Genomic DNA, 21213 nt, shown 5'->3' on the forward strand with positions numbered 1-21213 from the left:
GTGAGTGGAGATGTGAATTTTCCCCCACAAAGCTTGTACGTGCCAAAAATGCTGGTTGTTTATATTTTGTAATTGATCTAATCTTGCTCCCTAGCCTCACCTACTGTGTAGCAGGAGCATAAATAACACTAAATTTTAGTCCAGCTGGGTAAATGGAACCCAATGCTATGTATTAAATAGTCCCTGAAGGTAAAATGTTCAGTCTCTCATATTTCCACTTCTTCAGCTTTTCTCCAGGATGGAGTCTGGATGCATGGGGACAGGGAACTTCAAGATCCTGGGAAGTCAACAGGGCTTGGTGAAGGGTGTTCTTGGAATCCTTCTGAGTCTTCTGCCTATCTCTACTGTTTGATAATTAGTCTGAGCTTCTCTCTGAACTGGTCCTTACTGGGATACAGCAGCCCATCTAGTTTGGATATGCACCCCTATAGTATCCGTGGCCCCCATATTTGCATTTAATATTGAAATCTCCACCTCAGCTGTCTGACCTCTAAGCTCTGTCAGTCAGTCCACTGACTTCAGCATCTCCACACCTCATCTGAGTGCATGGATACTTCCAGGACCTTCACACTTCATGAACAAGCTACAGGGAACGCAGAGCACTGTGGTAGGCTCACCTACCTATCTGCCTCCTGCTACTGTATCTGTACCAGCCTGGATAGAGCTCTGAGCCAAAGGCTGACATTCTCCCAAGAGCCTACAGGTTCCACCCACCATATTACATTCAGTGGAGGCTACCCACTAGCCTCAGTGTCTCAGGGCCTCCCCCATTACTCTCTGGGTATTTCTAAAGCAACCCTCTGTAACCTCTGAGACTTGGCACCCAGGAGTGAGAATTAAGTGAGTACTCTGGTGTCTGACTTTCACCTCTATTTCTGATACCTTCTTTCTCCCATAATTCAATGGAATTGAAAAATGTAGGCCTTTCTCCCCTTCCCCTTTCTCTCAAGCCAAAACCTCCTTAATTAAAAAATCTAGGGTCAAGTCTACCAGACCTACCCCTTATTACATGAAAAAGAATTCTAGAGGTATAAAAAATCCTTTCTCTCTTGATAATGCTCAGATTTTACTGCTTTATCTCTGGCATCTGGAGAAGTGGCTAATAGATAATGAGGACTGAACTAATATTTGCTGAATGAATGAATGAATGAATGAATGGTCTTGCCTCAGTAAGAGATAGGCTTACACCGACTAAAACAAAGTATCTAATTTGACAACCAAAGCTGAGAAAGCACTTTGTGTTCCTGACAGTTACAAAGCCTCCACACAAAAAGAGTAGAGGGATATAAAAATCCCTTTGAAAAAATTTCTAGGGATGCCTGGGTGGCTCAGTGGTTGATGGTATGCCTTCGGCTCAGGGCATGATCCTGGAGTCCTGGGATTGAGTCCCACATCGGGCTCCCTACATGGAGCCTGCATCTCCCTCTGCCTGTGTCTCTGCCTCTCTGTGTGTGTGTGTGTCTCTCATGAATAAATAAATAAATAAGTATTTTTTAAGAAAGAAAACCTTTCCAAAATATCGTTCTCATTATATGCAAATGAATGAATCATAAATGAACAAATGAATGAGTGAACAAATAGATGAACATGATCTGAAGGACTGGAAGAGAAACAATATCTTTATACACATTCTTTCTAGTGAGAGATTGCCCAGAAAATACTGGGAACATTCTTCTATCCAGTTGCTTATGGTATAATCCATGCTTTTGACAAAAGAGAAGAACAGCAGCCCCCCTAAACCTTGAGATTCTTTGCTAAGCTTCGAGACTCAGCCCCACCTGCTGTTCACTTAACCTCCTGTATTCCAGCCATTAGATCTCTGGGAAAGGTTTCTCCCTCTACTGCTACTATTCAAGATACAACAGAAATACAGAAAAAAGATTCTGTATTCCCAAAAGGCATACTACCAGTAGTATGGCACTATTATCCAACCCATTTTCAGATGAAGATACTGAGGCTGGGAGAGGCTGAGAGTCACTCCCATCTGGCTAAGTCAGAACCCATACATAGGTCCTGTATTGCTAATCACCATGCTAGCTTAGTGAAAGATTCTGCCCAAGAATACTAAACCCTGTTTCTGCTCAGCTATTATATCTTAGGCATAGGCCCATAGCTCTACAGCAGTGCTGTTGAATAGAAGTATAATTGAGCTGCATTAGCACTTTTTAAATTTTTCTAGTAGTAAGATTAAAAAGTAAAAAAAAAATAAACCAACAGATGAAATTAATCTCAATTTATTTAACCAAATGCATCTAAAAAATGATCACTGCAGTATGTAAATATAAAAATTACTAATGAGATATTTTTTGTACTAAGTCTTTGAAATCCAATGTGTATTTTACACTTACTACATGTCTCAGTTTGGACTTGCCAATTTCAAGTGCTCAAGAGCCACATGTGGCTTATATCTACTATACCAGACAGTATGGCCCTAAAAGGTCTGAGCAGATAGCAAATGATGGCCCTCTAAGATTCTACATCCCACTGAGGGTGTATGTTTAAAAAATATCAAAGGCTGGCAATGGATTGAAAATTCCATAAAAATTATCAAAGTAGACCTAGAGCTGTTTCTGTCTGCTGCGAAGGTTTCCACTACAGATGCAAGAAGAATGTGTCCTCATACTTTCTGCCTGTCTGTGTCAGGCACAATTGAAAAGCATAGTAGCATAGAGGGAAAATGGAGAGAGAATTTTTGCAACTCATAAATAACCTTATAAGCAGTGAAGAGCCTGTTTTACTCTAGAAAAGATTCTAAAATTTGAGTTAAAAAAATTAAAGTATCTTGATCATTTTCTCAGTTTAACAATGACAAGATAATTTGAGTTTCCAGCCAGCCTATTTTGCAATACTGAATGATACAAAGTCACAGCTTATTTAAAAGAAATTCTAGAAGAGAGACTTTAGGGGAAATTCAGCAAATTATTTGACATAATATTAGGGCAGTATTAGGGTATTCTTTTAATAACCCAAGTCTCCACACGGAGGAATCAGTCACAATAAGGATTTTGCAACACGTGGGGCTCACTGTTAGGAATAGGATTTAAAGAGCTAAGAAATAAATGATTTAGAAAGTCTTGTGCAACTTGCAGGGATTAATCAGATAACCTGCTGGAGTTTCTAGATCTTGACTTTACAGAAGTGAACGCCGTAGGGTTCTAAAATTTGGGAGGATTGTCTTGCCCCATCTCCAGTGAAATGAGCAGCTGGGACAAGGCATATATCCAAATATGTCTACTCTCTGATAGTCCATTCTAAGTTACGTATAGTATATGAAAGAGTTTAATCATTTTTCCATGTTGCTTGTTCTCAGTTAAAGAAAAGATAGAAACTTATTCTGGCCACTAGAAAGAGCTGAAAGTGTCCACTATTTTGATGTTGTCTGCTCTTCTAGATGCCTGTACAAAATGATGTGCCCAGCAAACTCTTTTAGGAGTGATGCCCTTTCTTCACCCTCACCTTCATCCCTGGGTCACAAGAGCTCCACAGCTCTCAAGCCTTGTCTTCAGCGAGAAGACAAGAAAATCTGCATAGAGTTTGTCTCTGCTGTTCTCCCAGCCTGTCAGTCAAATATGCCTACCATGTAAGATGGACTGCACTAAGTACTGTGGCTCTATATCAAAGTGCAAGACACAGTCCCTTCCCCTCGAGAGTCTTATGATCTCACTGGAGAGGCAAGAACCAAACAGTAAAACATAGCTGACAATATGGGGAAATGGGAAGCCATTTCCTGTGTGTGACCTTTGTTGGCTTCTCCACCACTGGCTGGGAGGCCTTTTGTTGTGCTCCTATGGCACCTCTGCAAAGGCCATCATGGTGCTAAGTATACTCTTTGATTGCCCACATGACTGTTACGCAGAAAAAGGCTGTATCTATTGCATTGACTGACGAATATCTTGTACCTATCCCAGGATAGGTATTTGATAAATATTTCTTTAATGTACGCCTAAAATGAATAATGCAGAAATTCTGAGAAATGAGAAATGCAGGAATTCTGAGCCTGGAATGACTAGAAAAGTTTACCATGGAGAGGCTGGGACTTGAGCTTAGCCCTTAAGAATGGGCAGGACATAGAAAGGGGAGGTCCTGCAGTTGTGGGGACAGTCCACGTAGGTGGAAAGGCAAGAGCAGGGTCCATAATTAGGAATTGGTAAGGTGGATCCCAGGGTGAGTTGAGCAGAAATTTCCCATGGGACTGCATCGATATAGAATTTTGAAGAAATAGATCAGGCACATTCATATCCACCCTTCTGTCCTATGTCTACATGTGGGAACTTCTATTTCTAAAGTAATAAATAACTTTTCTAGTTAATATGAAGGAAACGTGAATAACGAGCAAATTTTTCCTCCCTATTTTATCATTTAATTTCTATATCCTCCATGCATATGTAAACACACAAATAAATTTACACATTCTAATAAATCATTACATTTATTATACCGTAGGAAGAGTTGCCAGGAAACCAGTTGTCAAGCAAAGCTATATTTTGAAGAGTGGGAGGTGTATAATTATCTTTAAATACTTTCTCTGGATAGTAATTACCCCCACCCCCACCCAGCGCAAAAATGTGACTCCCCTGAATGGCTGTGCACAGGAACAGCACATTTGACAGCTACTACCCTGTCTCTGACAGCCACTCCTTCAGGGAGTCAGGCAGTTCCAGACCCATCGGACAGGCCTGGCCACGTGACACCCCAAGTCCCAAATTTGAGAAAAGAGTAGCTTAATCAAGTTCACAGTACTAACCTGACTCCAAGTCCGTTTCTACTTATTGTAAAAGAATGCACACTTGATTCCTTTGGACTCCAAATAACAATTATCCGTGATTCCTCTCACATAAGATTATATCTATTTAAAACACCCTTTGAAACTACAATGTAAGCTATTTAAAGTCAGATAGAGTTTGTCCTGAAATTTCATTTTTCAGGGAGAAAATAGTCATACAAAATTTCTCTATAGTATTAATAACCACAATGACAGGAAAGAAGCAGTGTCCTGCCCTGGCAAGATAGGACTCCTCACTACCAAGACCTGGCAAATTCCAGAGGAGGCTGAGGACTGCCTAGGACCCCTTGTCCCATCCTTTGCCCCTCTCTTCACCTTCCCCCATCCTCACTCTTACCCATGGTGGTATGTCTGGGGGAGGAAAACCTCCTATGCATTTGGAAACCTTAATTTTCTGACCCTGATACATTTCTTCTCTATGTAGTGAATTAGCCCCACATAGCAGGTAAGTGTCCCTGTCCCTGACAAGTTCCAGCTTCTCCATAGCATAGCACGCACTGGAGATGGCATTTGAGCACTTCAGTGAGTTAGGTCAGATCAGAATATTATTTGATTAATTCTTTTTTCCCTCCCTGTTCTGCAAGCCAAAAGCTAAGTTCTCCCTGCTGTTCCAAGGAAACAGTTTTCTTCTTAGATGTACTGCTCACGTTTCTAATCTCATAATAGATGTTAACAAAGATTTGGTAACAGGATTTTCCACAGATAGTAGGTAGAAAATATAGATAAAGTCAAGTGATCTGGAAAGGCAATTCTGGGGGTGAGTGGGGTCTGCATTTCTGGAAACCTAAAATAGACCTGAATACAGATACTCAGGGACTGTTGCTCTGAGAAGCTGCTTTGTTCCTCCCCCTGCCTTCTTTATTACCCAAACAGGGGCTCTGCCTTCCAACTGCCTGCTGGGTCTCTTTACATACATGACCACAGGCCTACTTCCTGAGCTGAGTGCCCCTCCTTTCTCCTCATAGCAACCTCCCTGCCCAGAGCACTGCTTCTCCTTGTCTGTACCTAAATTGGTTAGAGGAGCCACTCTTCCAAATTGCCTCAGCTAGAAATTTTAGCTGTCCCTTCCGTACCTTTCTCTCTTACCCTCTACATCCAGTCAAGCTCAAAGTCCAATTGATTCTGCCTCCAAAATGGCATTGCGAACTCAGTGTCCTCTTTTCCATTAATAAGGCTACTGCTTCATCATCTCCAGTTCAGATGGCCGAAAGAGCATTTCTCATACTTCCCCTGATCTAGACATTGTTTTGTTGGTTGCTTGGCTTTCTAAAATCAAATCCCATCAGTCTCTTTTTGGAAATCCTCAGCTTGGCCTCTGTGGTCTCCCTCCCAAGCACCTCTCCAGCATCCCCTTCTTTCTCTCCTTTATTGCTACTGTCAGTATTAAATGTTTGGTCAATGGAATTACCAAACATAGATATGTAGTTTTTACTGTATCTAAATAGGATGAAATTAGGGACAAGCTATAAACTCTTCCATCATAGAATTTTAAAATGTGAGTGACTCCTTGGGACCATCTAGCTTAATGGTTCTCAACCATAGTTACAGATTAGAACCACCTGGGGAGCTTTAAAAACTACCCAGCTTCCAGAGAATCAGATTTAGTTGGAGTTGGAGCCTAGGTACTGGTGAGGGCTTATGGGTTTTTTTAAGCTTCCCCCCAGTAATTTTATGTACAGCCAGGTTTGAGAATCACTGACATAAATCCCTAACCAAGAAACCAAAGCAATATTATATGGACCATGGCCAAGCTTCCAAGGGGCCGTGTGCTGCATGAACTTACATATAGAGATGTGTGTATGTGTGGGTATGCTCATTTTTTTCTGAACAAAGGAAGTAACCATTCATGAGATTCTCAAAATGTTCTATAATGCCATAAAAGCAAAGAACCTCTGATCCAGATTTACCCATTATACTTTATAGATAGGTAGCACCTGGGCAAGAGACTGGACTGGGGGGAGAAAACCAAGTTTGGCTCTGCCACTGTGTGGTAACAATCAAGTTACTCAACCTCTGTGGTCCTTAGTTTTCTCATCCTCAAAATCAGGGTAACATCTGCTTTTCAGGATTATTTAAAGAATTAAAGAGAAGACATGAGAAATGTCTAGTACAATAACAAGCATGGATGAGGTTTCATTAATGGTAAACATTAGTAGTCCTACTACTACCATCACTACAAATAATGCTCTTAATTTGTACAATACAATTTTGAATAACGTCATTATTATAAAATAAAAATACACATTAATACCAGATGCATTTATATGGTATTTTATCAATCCCCACAACAACCCTGTGAGCTTGGCCCTATTCCTATTTTTTATAAATGGAAGAACCAAAGCTTAGAAGGGTCGGGGCCACACACACCCAAAACCACATAAGTAAGCAGAGCCCAGTTAACCTGACAGGAAGCTTATCTCCTCGCCACCAGATTGCACCGCTCTGCTAAGGCCAGGTCCATTAAGGGGAGAAAGGAAACCATGATGGTGCCTTTCAGATTGGAAAAACACTGAATTTCACAGCCACCTCTGCCTCCTTCTTTCCTTCTCTCCTTGCTCCTTTTCCAGCCGCTACTGGCGCCGGTGGAATCGGTTCTGCAGAAGAAAGTGTCGTGCTGCAGTCAAGTCTAATGTCTTCTACTGGCTTGTGATCTTCCTGGTGTTCCTCAACACACTCACCATCGCCTCAGAACACTACAATCAGCCCCACTGGCTCACAGAGGTCCAAGGTGAGAGGCTATCCCTGGCACTATCCTGCTTTACTCTTGCTAACTCAGCCCTGAATCCTAGGGAGGAAATAGTCACAGGCACAAAGTTGATGGGAACACCGCCAGTGGCTGTGACTCTTTGTAGGCACCATGCTGGGGACACGAAGGGCCTGACAGCTTGCCAGCCCCATAGTAAAATGCACAACTTCATTGTAAACCGATGTGGCTCATCTGGCTGGACCCACACAGTCTGCCTGTCCCAACAGTCACTGCTGGTGACAAGAACACATGCTGCCTCTCATTTGGCCATCTCGGGCCCTTGGCTGCCAACTTCCCAGATTGGATTTTCAGTAGTACTTCAGGCCTTACTATATAGCCTTCAGGTAGGCCTGCCAGAACACGTGTGGATGAGGTGAGCAAAAAGCCAGGAAAGAGGACTGTCATGGCCTGAGCATGAGGAGCTGTTCTCGATGGGCTGTTAATACCCACCACCCTCCCCTGGACCCCTAGCCAGTGCCTCAGCTCCACTCCCAGGGAGTCAAGCAGATCCAGGTGCTGGTGGGCCTCCCAGTGTAGAGGATGAATTACTAAGGGCCTGGCTCCCCCTTTTGGCTGATTGATTTGGGCAGATTACTCACCTCTCAGAACCTCACTCCTCATCTCTGAAAAAGTGGCTGGGAAGAATAAAGATCAGCACACAAACCCTTGATGTGTAGTAGATCATGTTTACTGTGATTATAACTAGATACCCCTTTCCTGTCAGTTTGGCCCCAATTGTTCTGTTCTGGCAACAACACAGGGGAGAGGTGTCCTGGCTGGAAAGGGAGATGGTGATAATTACTGTTTCCTTTCTCCTCCTCTGTGCCTCCCTCCTCTCACTCCCATGTTGGGATCCTGCCCCCTTGCCTGAACCCACCAGACACGGCCAACAAGGCACTACTGGCCCTTTTTACGGCAGAGATGCTGCTGAAGATGTATAGCCTGGGCCTGCAGGCCTACTTTGTGTCCCTCTTCAACCGCTTCGACTGCTTCATCGTGTGTGGGGGCATCCTGGAGACCATCCTGGTGGAGACCAAGATCATGTCTCCCTTGGGCATCTCTGTGCTGAGATGTGTCCGGCTCCTACGGATATTTAAAATCACAAGGTATTTGGTTTTCATGTCCCTTGGGACCTGGGACTCGGGGAGAAGTTCTTCCAGAAGGCAAGAAAGGCAGAAAGGCCTGGGTGGGAGAGTAGCTGTTATTTCTTAAAAGGTCTATTCTTGTCTCATATATGATGGAGGGGAATTTTTCTTCATTTAGATGGCATATCATTTAGAAATTCCTTTGGCTGCTAATACCAGAGATAACTCAGTGGCATAAGCAAACTCGGGATTTGTTATATAAACGAAGTGCAGAGGTGGGAAACCCAGGTAGCTTCAAGAAGTCATCAGGGACCCAGTCCCCTTCTGTCCTTTGCTTTGACAGCCTTAGGGCTGCCTTCCACTTCCAAGGTTATTAGGTGGCTTCCAGAGATTGAGCCGTCATGTTTGAAAGCAGGGAGAAGGCAGAGAGAAAAGAAAGGGTGAGGGACCCAAAGGGGCACCCACCCTGGCTAAGTCAGCCCCTTTCAGAGCTCTTGCAGAGATTTCTCCAAAGGTTCTGTTCTTGTGGCCATCCCAGCTATTAGAGAGAATGAACAATGTGGTCCTTTTGCTGTGCATGTGCCGCCGAAAATGCAGTCAGGATTCCTTAACTGGAGAAAGATGATGGCTATTGTGCCACAGATGGCTCTCACCCCTCCTTCTACACGTTCACCTCCTCTCCATCTGCCTGTACATCCCCCCACCCAAAGACTGTAGCCTCCCCCACTCCCCAGGTCAAGCCATGATTCTCATGAAGAGGACAGGCACAGGCGGGGGTATGGGGGTGGGCAGCATGCTCCAGGACAGTAATTTTCAACTATGTTGAGACCCATTTGGGGTGGTGAAATCAATTGATTGGATCACAACCATCATTTTTCATCAGCTTTATTGAGATATAACTCACATATGTTGAGTATGTAATCCACCCCTTTAAAGTGTACAGTTCAGTTTTTTTCTATATATTCACAGAGTTTTGCAACCATTACCACAATTTAGTTTTAGAACATTTTCATCACCCCGAAAGAAACCCATACCCACTCATCAATTACCCCACCTTCCTTCCAAGTGGCAACTACTAATTTATTTTCTATCTCTATAGATTTGCTTATTCTTGGCAATTCCTATCAATGAAATCATGCAGTATGTGATGTTTTATGACTGGGCTTCTTTCACTTAGTATATTGATTTCATGATTCATCCATGTTATGGCATGTGTCAGTACTTTATTCCTGTTTATGGCTTAATAATATTCCATTGTATGGATATACATTGAATTTGTTTATTCATTCATCAGTTGATGGACATCTGGTTTATCTTACCTTTTGGCTACTATGAATAATGCTGCTATGAACATCCATATTCAAGTTTTTGTACTGTTGTACATTTTCATTTCTCTTGGATATATACCTAAGAATGGAATCTCTAAATCATTTGATAACTCTACATTTAAGATTTTGAGGAATTGTTTTCCAAATTGTTTTTTGAAGAGACTATACCATTTTGCATTCTCACTAGTAATGTATACAGGCTCCAATTTCTTCACATTCTCATTTTGCATGAAAGAATGAAATAGAATAGGAAAATATCAGAAGGCCTCACATGGTCATAAGCATTGTTTCAGAAAAATCTTTGGGACATATGTCTCAGTTGCAGCATAATAGGTATTTCTCACTATGGGTTGTGGTCAACCTTGAAGGGACATGTTAGAAACATGTGGTAGAGAGGGGGCTCAAACTCTACTCCCCAGAGGTACAAGCTTCCTCTATAAGAGTCTCTGCTTTGGGAGCCCAGCTGGTAATAGGGACACTGAAACCATCAATTCGATTGTGTTGGGGATAAAAGAGGATGGGGTTGGTACCTTTCATTCAAAGACCCAGAAGTAACCACACCCTGCTCAGTGTATTCTGAATTCAGCTGTGTGAGTGTCAGGGCTTGCAAAGCCACCCTTAGTTTGCTGTTCTGTTCTTGGCTCTCTCAGTGATGCCCCAGCATATACTCATTCCTGTGGTATTGTCAAGGGTCAGGGGTCAGTGACCCAGGGACACTGAACAGTCAGAGGGTTTATTATTAATCTAATTATTATCATTGTTGTTATTTGGAGGAAGGAGAGTAGAGGCTCTGAGAGCCGCTGAAAGAAAATCTAAGACAGAATAAAAATGAGCTGGCAAATGTTGGGATGGGAAGAATACATGCTATGGCAAGTCAGGAACAGGAGAGAGTCCCTGGGGAAGAAGGTTTAATGTTACAGGATGGATTCCAAGAACATGCAGAATTTAACCCCATGTGTTTAACACTTCTCACCCTAGAAAAAGCTCTTTCTGAATGCCCTGAATATCGTGACATTACAGAAAACCCTTAGTTTGTAGTAAAAGTAGTAGAAATATAATAACAATTATTATTAACATGCATCAGGACTTTATCATCTGTAAGACAGGGTCAGAGCAGGGCACTATTATCATTATTCCTATTTTACAGATGAGGAAACTGTGATTTAGAGACTTAAGTCACTTTCCCAGGCCACAGAAACTGCTCAGGGGTGAAGCTGGGATTAAATAGCAGATCTGTCTGACATCAGGTTCTGTGCTCCTAACCATGACCATGAACTGTGGAGTTGACTGCTAAACTGTCTTGCCATCTTCGTCCCAGAGACACGACTTAAAGAATTTTTACAAGTTGGTTCTTGATGTTAGGTCTTCTCTGATTCTGCTTGCTCCTCCTTGGGTCTCGTGAAAGCTATTTTTCACTTGCAGTTTTCAGTGCCCCCTAAAGAATTCTCAAAAGTCTGTGTGTTTGGGAATTTGTTTTTGCTTTTGTTTTTTAGATTCCTATAGAAAAGAATTCTTGTTCTTAGATATTGTCATAGCATCTTGAAGAGATTTGACAGTCATTCTACTTCTAATCAATAATTTATCTATATCTAAGCTGAAACTATTGCCAAGAAGTCATTTTTTAAAATCTGTCTTTGCAGAGAGTGTCCTGTAGTTCCTCCACAAGAAAGATTGGTGGTATTTTCAGGTCTCTATAAAGTCTATAAACAGAATAATTTAATTATCTAATTGGAAGTTCCTTTGGCAAAGGCCATCATCTTCCTGTTTGAAAGCCTCTGACCCCTCTGGGAGCTTTTAGAAAACAACATAGAGTCTATAACTATGTGGGGAATCCCATGCCCCTCTGAACCTTGTCTCAAATATACTCTAGTAACCAAGACAATACCTAAGATATGGGCTGGGAGTAGATATCATGGTCCCTCAAGATGGGTTATCTGTGCATGGTCCTGCCATCAAGAAAGCATATTTCTCTCTCTTCTTTTTAAACCTTTTGGAGAATATTTTGTGATATCTCAATATTTGTATATTAAGAAGCATTTTTTACAATGCATTCTGAACCAGTGATTTTGATTCTCAAACTTAGTTGGACTCATTAAGAGAACTCATGAAGGACCCACACTACTAGAGATTTTGACCAGCAACTTCCAGAGAGTTCCATGCTGGTAGTTCAATGACTTCACCTTGAGAACCCTTGCTAATTTCCTGCTGCTGTCCTTTGTCCTCTTCCCTGCCTTAAAATAGGGACTTTCATATATCATTGGAAATCTTGATTCTTTCATCTACACTCTACACTGTAGCCCCTAACCATGTTAAGATTGTACTTTTTGAGAATTCTTGACTGGAGAAACATATAATGATAAAGAGCTACTAGGAATTCAGCAAAGCTTTTAAATTATTTTAATTTTATTAATTCCTATACACCTGTGCACATTTGAAAAGTAGTATTTTATACACAAGACAGGCTATTTATTTAGAATGCTGTAATGCTTGGTGTATATATGGATTCATGTATCCCTTCCTATAATTCCAAGTTTCCCTTTCCTCACCTCACCATAGGTCCTGACCTGTGGTCTGAGTTTGGAATACTAACCTAGACCTAGAGTCTTCCACCATGATGTCAAAACACAATAGTATGTCCAGAGCAGTTGAACAGTGTGTAGCAAGTATTTTGTTATTATAGGAGCTGCAATACCAAAGTTTTTGAACAGTTTCTTTTCCAAAAAAAAAAATAAATACAAGTAAATTCAATATTGTTCCTGTGACACCCTCACCTTTGGCCATTGGCATTCCCAAATGCTTTTATGAACGAGCAAGAATGGTCTGGACTTCCCACTCTTTACGCTCCCTGAAGTCTTCAGTATATTACAAATATGAATATGATATGTGATGAAAGTGAATAATTAGCATGCTTATTTTTTTTTAGTGTTTTGTCAAAATCTGAGAATGCTTTCAAGAGTATACTATGTGAAATTTTGGAATAAGTGTGCTTAGCAACAGCCATCTTCCTGTTTATGTTTTTGCCTTAGTTGCTGATAGAGGCCTCCGTGTCAACGAGGTATTAGATTTCTATTCATTAAATAACATGTATCAAATGTGTATGTATTATGATTCAGAGGAGATATAAGGACATTTTAATGTTTAATTCTTACCACCTAGAAACTCAGAATCTAACCATGACAATAAAGTGTATACATTCATCTATAAAAAAAAAAAAAAAGAGTATACTATGTGTATGAATGCCACCTATCCTATGTCTCATTAAAAAAAAAAAAAAAAAAGGAAGACTGGGAACCTTGTACTCTACTGTAAATCAGTCAATTCCTAAGTGTTGATAATATTAGGAGTGATAAATTATGGAATAGAGAAGGCATGATTCCTGCCTCAGTGAGAACAGAGAGGCATCCACATTGCCAAAATCTTTGTCATCTTTGGGTACGTTACCCATGACATTGGGCCTTCCAGCCACATCATAGGTTGAGTTCTTTCTCCTGATTTGAGGTTTGGGAGCTCTTGAATGCTAACAGTTTTTAATATCAAGTATGTATACATTCTGTGGAGAGGAAGAAAGACCTCAGACTAAATTTGGATGTGATTCCAATCTACTAATCACATCTCATTTTTTATACAGTTGGTTTTTAAATGCACTAAAATCCCCCCAGCCCTTGCTTTCTCTCTCTTAAACCTTAAATCCCTTTCTTTCTCCTACTGCTCCTCCCCTGTGGCTCTCTTCCCAGGCCCTGAAATGTGAGTTTGGGCTGACTCAGCACAGACAGATTTACTGGTGAATCACGATCACATATGGGCTTCATAGAGCCCCAAGGTGAGAGCCTTTTACAAATTCCCCAGGCTCTAAATGTCTCCATTTCAATTGCCAGTCTGGCCATGAGCATCTGATCCAATCCTACACCACCCCCATCCTCCCCACTCTAGCCCTCTAAGGGCACCATGAAGGTTCTGAGCTCCTTAAAGACCATTATTAAAGAGATATGTTTAGCATCTCCCAGTTTCCAGGTCAGGGTCTATGGAGAAGGCAGCTCAGACTCAAGAGCCTGCTTACTGACGTTAGCATGAAGGGTGGTTATTCTCTGGGATGGTGACTAGCTCGTATCATCTACTGGGGATTAAGAAGACACAGGTGAGGATGACTTGAATGTGCTCCTTTCTTAACCCTGACACATTTGATACAGGGGCTCACTAGCAGAACTGAGTAGCTCTGCGGTCCAGGAGCTCACAGGAGGTCAAGACCAGACAGCCTTGCCAGCATGACCAGGTTACATTACCCCAGGAGGTTCCTTTCTCAATGTGGCCAAGACCTCTGATACAAACAGAGAAGACAAGACCTTTGAACTTGTTATCCAAGGCAGGGTTTGACTCTAAAGTAAAACACATAAAATGTGCATTCTCTTAGGATGGAAAGAGCAGAAGTAGGTATCAGCAGGAAGTAAATTGATAGATTTGGCCTTGTGCCCCTGGCTATTCCAGACCCTATTATAAAATTCTGTTTGGCTCTTCCTGGATGAGCATATGCCTAATTCAGCCTCCCATCACACTAATTCCTCCAGGATCTATTGTGCCTTACAGAACCAGGGGCCAACTTTACTGAAGGACTAGTCCTTGTACACCAACCTCATATGTCTCTGTGGCTGGCACAGGGAGAGGTGAGGGCAAGGCTGAGCTTCCTCCCTGAATGAGCCTACTGTGCTTCCCCCAAGTATCTCATATGACCTGCATTCTTCCACCCTCCCTCAGGAATGATGTGCAGAAGCCTCATACCACATAGATTCACCACATGAAATTTGCTTTATAAATACTCTACCAACAATAGATCACTGCCACCAACACTGAAAGGAATTTTGTTGGGGTGGGGGGTGGTTTATCCCTCAGGAGGAGAAGAGATGGGACAGGTATAAATTTAGTTATGAACTTCTTTAGAACAGAAAGGAAGTAGGCTGAAGCATTTACAAAGCACCCTAAAGCTATTGGTACTGTTGTTTTGAAGATCTTTTATTTATAGCAGGCTCAATGATCTGCTCCATACCTAGACTGTAAAAGACCCAGCCCTGAGCTATTTGAAGCAAAGGTTCACAGGATGAAAATTCCAGTTCAAGCAAGGCTTAGGTCACTTTCTGTCATTGAGGATGAGGGAGAAAGAAGTCCATAGGGCCCAAACAGACTTAGAGCAGAAAGAATGATAGAGATACAGGATGCCTGAGCAGGCGATGGTCACTTAAGCCAAGAGAGGCAGAGGGAAAAGGTAACCAAAGTGAAGCCATAGCCAACAAGTGAGGGATTTTAGGTAACAAAGAAATAGCTTGGGTAAGAAAACCCTCACATGCTCTCTACTTTTTAGAGGGAACAGTGGGCCGAGTTGGATAGGGGATGGGGAGAGCAAAGACCTCTTTGGAGAGAATGATTCAGAGCCACAGGAGAATTGAAAAGTTGATCTCAAGGATGACCATGGCCAGTGAAGTGTCAGAGAGTGGTGGGATAGGGGGAGGGGAGTCTCAAAAGCTGAGTATATACATATAGGGCTGCGAATCCCCAAATATAGAATGGAGACTTCTGTAGATGTGGATGCATGTGTGCACTGAAGACAATATATTTTGTTTTCCTGTTTCTCTATGAGGCCCAAGACATTACTGTTCTGCTGCTGCTCACTTTTCTCCAAAGCTCTTTTTTTTTTTTTTTTTGTGAGTGTGCTTCATGGTTTTAATTGATTAGGATAAAAGCCTCAGTTGATTGCTAATATGTGGTTAACCCTTTTAGTTTTTATGTCTAGAAGCTAATATATCTAAAAAGGAGAGTGATTCTGGGACCTGAGGCATCATCTGATCTTCACGCCATAACAGTAACAGCCACCAACAATCAGATTGACGTTATGGAGGAGAGTGCTTCAGGACCTGCAGGGCTGCCAACATTTCATTTAAATGCTATTTCATGTCACCCTGTTCAGAGGCTGCCACCTGTCACCTACAAATATCATCGATATCAGTGGTAATGAGGCCCCTAACTCTATCTCCTGCTATCAGCCAAGGCATGTCAGGCTCCAAATTCCAGCTCTTCTTTGAACCCTAATAATGCTCTTTGCCACAACATCAATACAACAATCCCTTTGTCTCAGTCCTTTAGAGAGCACATAAAACATCTCCAAGCATGTGCACATTAGGGATGGATACCGTCTGTTCAACAAGCTGTATACCTCTTATAATGCTAGGCCACTGGCACCAGCTTTCCTACCTTAATTCTGCTTCAAAGGAACAAAAAGTACAGGTGTCAAGCCAGCCACAGAGCAACATCCACCTTGCCCCAATTAACATGAGAAGTTGAAGGAAACAGAGTAAACAGCCATTTGTTTGTCTTCCCTGTGTCTTAACTGTGTGACTGGTCTCAATGCAGTATCTTTTCCGCCTGGGTGTTTTTCACCCAGGGAGGAGGAAGGCTGATGTCTGTGCACCTGGGTGCAGTCTGTCTCTTCAAGACTAGTTTAAGGCCTCAAACCCACAGGCATTGGTTTTGAGCCACCAGGATGGGAGTTCTTCCACAAGGGAAACACATGTTCACAGAGCTCTTGGGGAAATCCTAGCGCAAGGGTCTCAAAGCCAGAACAACCATGTTTTCTGTAGGGTAACTGATACATGATCACTTTTTTTGTTGTGAAAGTTTAATTGACATATAACATATTAGTTTCAGGTGTTCCTAATGATTCCATATTTGTGTACATTACACAATGGTCACCACAAAAAAATCTCGTTAACATCTGTCACCATATATAATTCCAAATTTGTGTGTGTGTGTCTGAGATGAGTACTTTTAGAATTTACTCTTGGCAGCTTTCAAATATGCAATACAGTATTATTAACTATAGTCATCATGCTGTACATGACATCCCAGGACTTATTTATAACTGCATGTTTGTACCTTTTGACCCCCTTCACCCATTTTGTACACATCCCCAACCCCCCCATCTCTGGCAACCATCTATCTATTCCCTTGATACATAATAGTTTGACTTAGGCAGTGTTACAGTCAGGAACCTCAAAAACTCTGCCTGTGAATTTAAAGAAGCTATAGGAAAAGAAATGGTATGGAAGAGGTGCAAATAGCCACTCCTTGCTTTCAGGCAAAGTATGTTTGACTTAAGTATGTGTGTGAGAGGTCCCACCACCAACCCACCCCTGCTCTCACCACACACATACGCACAGGAGTGTCTGAGTAACCCATGTCCCCTTGTTTTTCCCTCCAGTAAGTATAAATATGTCATATTCATAGAAAGATTCATTCACTCAACAAAATATTCATTAATCACCTCCTTTACTAGGCACTGTTGTAAGCACTGAGAATATGAACAAAGTAGGTGAACTCCCTTCTCCTGTGGGCCTTATATTCTGGAGGCAAGTGGTGATGAGTATATTAAAAGCAGGAATGGGGATAGAATTGGTCAGGGAGGACCCCCTGTGGTGAGGGGACATTTGAGCAGAGCCCTGCAGGGACTGAAGAAGCAAGCCACACACAGTTCTGGAGGAGACTTCTGCAGACAGCAGAAAGACAGGCACCAGGGCAGGAGTATGCATGGAGGCTGAGGGGACAGCCCAGGACCACTGAGCTAGAGCTAAAGAGTAGGGAGATGGGAGGGGATATGGTCATTGAGGCAGTAAAGGCTGATCCTGCATGGTCTAACAGGACTTGAAGTTGTGTTAAGACTTGATGTGACTTACAGTTATTTTTTTTTTAAGATTATTTATTTATTTATTCATGAGGGACAGAGAGAGAGAGAGAGAGAGAGAGAGACAGAGGCAGAGGGAGAAGCAGGCTCCATGCAGGGAGCCCGACGTTGGACTCAATCCCTGGTCTCCAGGATCATGCCCTGGGCTGAAGGCAGCACTAAACCGCTGAGCCACCCGGGCTGCCCTGACTTACAGTTTATAAGGGCCTCCTGCTGCAGGGGTATGGAGTACATAGATGGTTATTTACTTCCCATCACATGGCGTGTCAGGAAGTATGTAATATAAGTTTGTCTTGTTTTTGGTGATTCTAAGTGTAGAGACTTGGTTAAGGGAGTGTCTGCCAGATTTCTCCACTGTTAAGGTACTCTTTCTCTTTGTGATTAATAAGTAATCTATGGAGTCATACTTTGAGAGTGTATGAATACCCTACTCGCCAATGATGTTTCACCTTATGGTTTTAGTGTCTGTGATAATCTTTACCTGAATTAGTTGCTGCTGCAAAAGGGTGATCTTTCATTCATTCATTCATTCATTCATTCATATTATTCATTTGATATATTCTGTAAAGGAAGACTCTCCCTCCTTTTTTAAGTATCAGTGGATTTAGATGGTTTTTTCAATGTGTTATAATTCATTGCTAATAAGTTAAAAAAAAAAAAAAGCATGGTGCATTTAAGGGCCTTTCACCTGAAATGTGTGTAACATGGAGAAAGTCTGCATGGAGCAAATGTCGAAGCAGGGTAGTCCATCAAGTGGCAGAAATCCAGCTAGAAGATTGCTGGCTCAGCTGGTGACAGAGTAGTGGGAAATGACCAGACTCAGGCTTCACCTGTTGATGTGGGGGGTGAAAGATACATGAAGGGTGACTGCAAGGGTTATGTCTTGAGCCAGAAACTACAATTGTCACTTATTAAGTGATAAGATGGGGTAAGAGTTCTATCCTTCCACAAATCTCATGTTCTGAGCCCACCACTGGTTGACCAAGAGAAACACAGACTTTCCCTGGATATCTTGAGAGACATGGGGAAGCATAAGAAGAGTCCTCACTTTTAATCAAATCCTCCACCCCACTGCCAACCCCTCCGACCATTAGAGCCCTCACCCCTGCTCCACTGCCAGCCCCTCTTGGTACTCACTATCTGCCATCTGTCATGCCCCGCATTTCCAAAGAGCTCTCTTCCATTGGTGACTCATTTTGTTTCTCTACCATGGCCTCCATATTCCCAAGAACCCCTGGTGTTCTGAGGATCTCCTCCCACATCCCCTTCCCTCTCTGCCTCCTGGCTGCTCCACCCCACTAAACCTCTGTCCAGTCTGGGGCCTCCCTGTCTGCCCCCCTATAGGGTCCCTGTGGCTGTCAGACACCTCTGAACCTCAGTCCTGAGCCTGGTTTGAGTTATCTCCCTCATGTCCATACACCTCATGAAAATTAAGGCTTCCAACTTCTATGGCCATAAAGACTTTTCCAGAATATTCCATGACAGTTGAACACAGAGAAGATCTCTAGAGGGTTCTGTGACCTTAACCCATGTGCTGACCCTCTCCCCTCTGATAGAACTGGAAATTCTCATTATAAATATGCCCTAGGGATCCCTGGGTGGCGCAGCGGTTTGGCGCCTGCCTTTGGCCCAGGGCGCGATCCTGGAGACCCGGGATCGAATCCCACATCGGGCTCCCAGTGCATGAAGCCTGCTTCTCCCTCTGCCTGTGTCTCTGCCTCTCTCTCTCTCTGTGACTATGATAAATAAATAAATAAAAATTTTAAATAAATAAATAAATAAATATGCCCTAAAGTTATTGATTTCTAAATACCAGCCTACTGACAAGTGTTGGAGAGGTTGCATGAAAATTACTCAAACCCCAATGCCAAAGATTATAATTTCATAGTTGTAAAGTGAGGCCTGGCAATCAGTGTTTAGAATATGATCAAAATCCTAGGCAGTTTCCTCTCCAGCCAGGGATGCAAACACTGCTTCAAGTATAAGAGGGGCAGGTATTCTAGCCCCAGAGAGGTTCTTTTCTTGCTTTAAGCAGAACAAGTATTACCACCTCTAGCCTATTGAGGCACCAGGCAGTCTATCACACATTACTGGGTGAGGACAAAGATGGAGGGAATGGAAGAATGAAACTTCTGTCCTCAAGAATTCAGAGCCATTGTAAATGGAATTGACTCCTTAATTTCTCTTTCTTCAGTCTCATTGTTAGTGTGTAGAAATGCCACTGACTTCTGGGCATTGATTTTGTATCCTGCCACGCTGCCAAATTGCTGTATGAGTTCTAGCAATCTTGGGGTGGAGGCTTTTGGGTTTTCTATGCAGAGTATTATGTCATTGGCCAAAAGGGAGAGTTTGACTTCTTCTTTGCCAATTTGAATGCACCCAAAAGCATAAGATACCTAGGAATAAACCTAGCCAAAGAGGTAAAGGATCTATACCCTAAAAACTATAGAACACTTCTGAAAGAAATTGAGGAAGACACAAATAGATGGAAAAATATTCCATGCTCATGGATTGGCAGAATTAATATTGTGAAAATGTCAGTTACCCAGGGCAATTTACACGTTTAATGCAATCCCTATCAAAATACTGGACTTTCTTCAGAGAGTTAGAACAAATTATTTTAAGATTTGTGTGGAATCAGAAAAGACCCCGAATAGACAGGGGAATTTTATAAAAGAAAACCATAGCTGGGGGCATCACAATGCCAGATTTCAGGTTGTACTACAAAGCTGTGGTCATCAAGACAGTGTGGTACTGGCACAAAAAACAGACACATAGATCAATGGAACAGAATAGAGAACCCAGAAGTGGACCCTCAACTTTATGGTCAACTAATATTCGACAAAGGAGGAAAGACTATCCACTGGAAGAAAGACAGTCTCTTCAATAAATGGTGCTGGGAAAATTGGACATCCACATGCAGAAGAATGAAACTAGACCACTCTCTTGCACCAGACACAAAGATAAACTCAAAATGGATGAAAGATCTAAATGTGAGACAAGAATCCATCAAAATCCTAGAGGAGAACACAGGCAACACCCTTTTTGAACTCGGCCACAGTAACTTCTTGCAAGATACATCCACGAAGGCAAAAGAAACAAAAGCAAAACTGAGCTATTGGGACTTCATCAAGATAAGAAGCTTTTGCACAGCAAAGGGTACAGTCAACAAAACTAAAAACCTACAGAATGGGAGAAGAGATTTGCAAATGACGTATCAGATAAAGGGCTAGTTTTATAAAGAACTTATTAAACTCAACACCAAAGAAACAAACAATCCAATCATGAAATGGGCAAAAGACATGAAGAGAAATCTCACAGAGGAAGACATAGACATGGCCAACAAGCACATGAGAAAATGCTCCGCATCACTTGCCATCAGGGAAATACAAATCAAAACCACAATGAGTTACCACCTCACACCAGTGAGAATGGGGAACATTAACAAGGCAGGAAACCACAAATGTTGGAGAGGATGCGGAGAAAAGGGAACCCTCTTACACAGTTGGTGGGAATGTGAACTGGTGCAGCCACTCTGGGAAACTGTA

General features: G+C 42.2%; 1 protein-coding gene across 40 annotated transcripts in view; it reads left to right on the top strand.

Annotated features, from left to right (window-relative positions):
• CACNA1C (calcium voltage-gated channel subunit alpha1 C) overlaps nt 1-21213 on the top strand; it is a 746135-nt gene that overhangs the window by 593123 nt on the left and 131799 nt on the right. For all 40 annotated transcript variants that reach the window (XM_077871648.1, XM_077871650.1, XM_077871649.1 and 37 more), the window contains 2 exons: nt 7351-7511; nt 8410-8635. In XM_077871648.1, the coding sequence (XP_077727774.1) occupies nt 7351-7511; nt 8410-8635 (387 nt within the window). The remainder of the gene's footprint in view (nt 1-7350; nt 7512-8409; nt 8636-21213) is intronic.

Source organism: Canis aureus, chromosome 25 (assembly GCF_053574225.1).
Source record: "Canis aureus isolate CA01 chromosome 25, VMU_Caureus_v.1.0, whole genome shotgun sequence".
NCBI classification, from domain to species: Eukaryota; Metazoa; Chordata; class Mammalia; order Carnivora; family Canidae; genus Canis; species Canis aureus.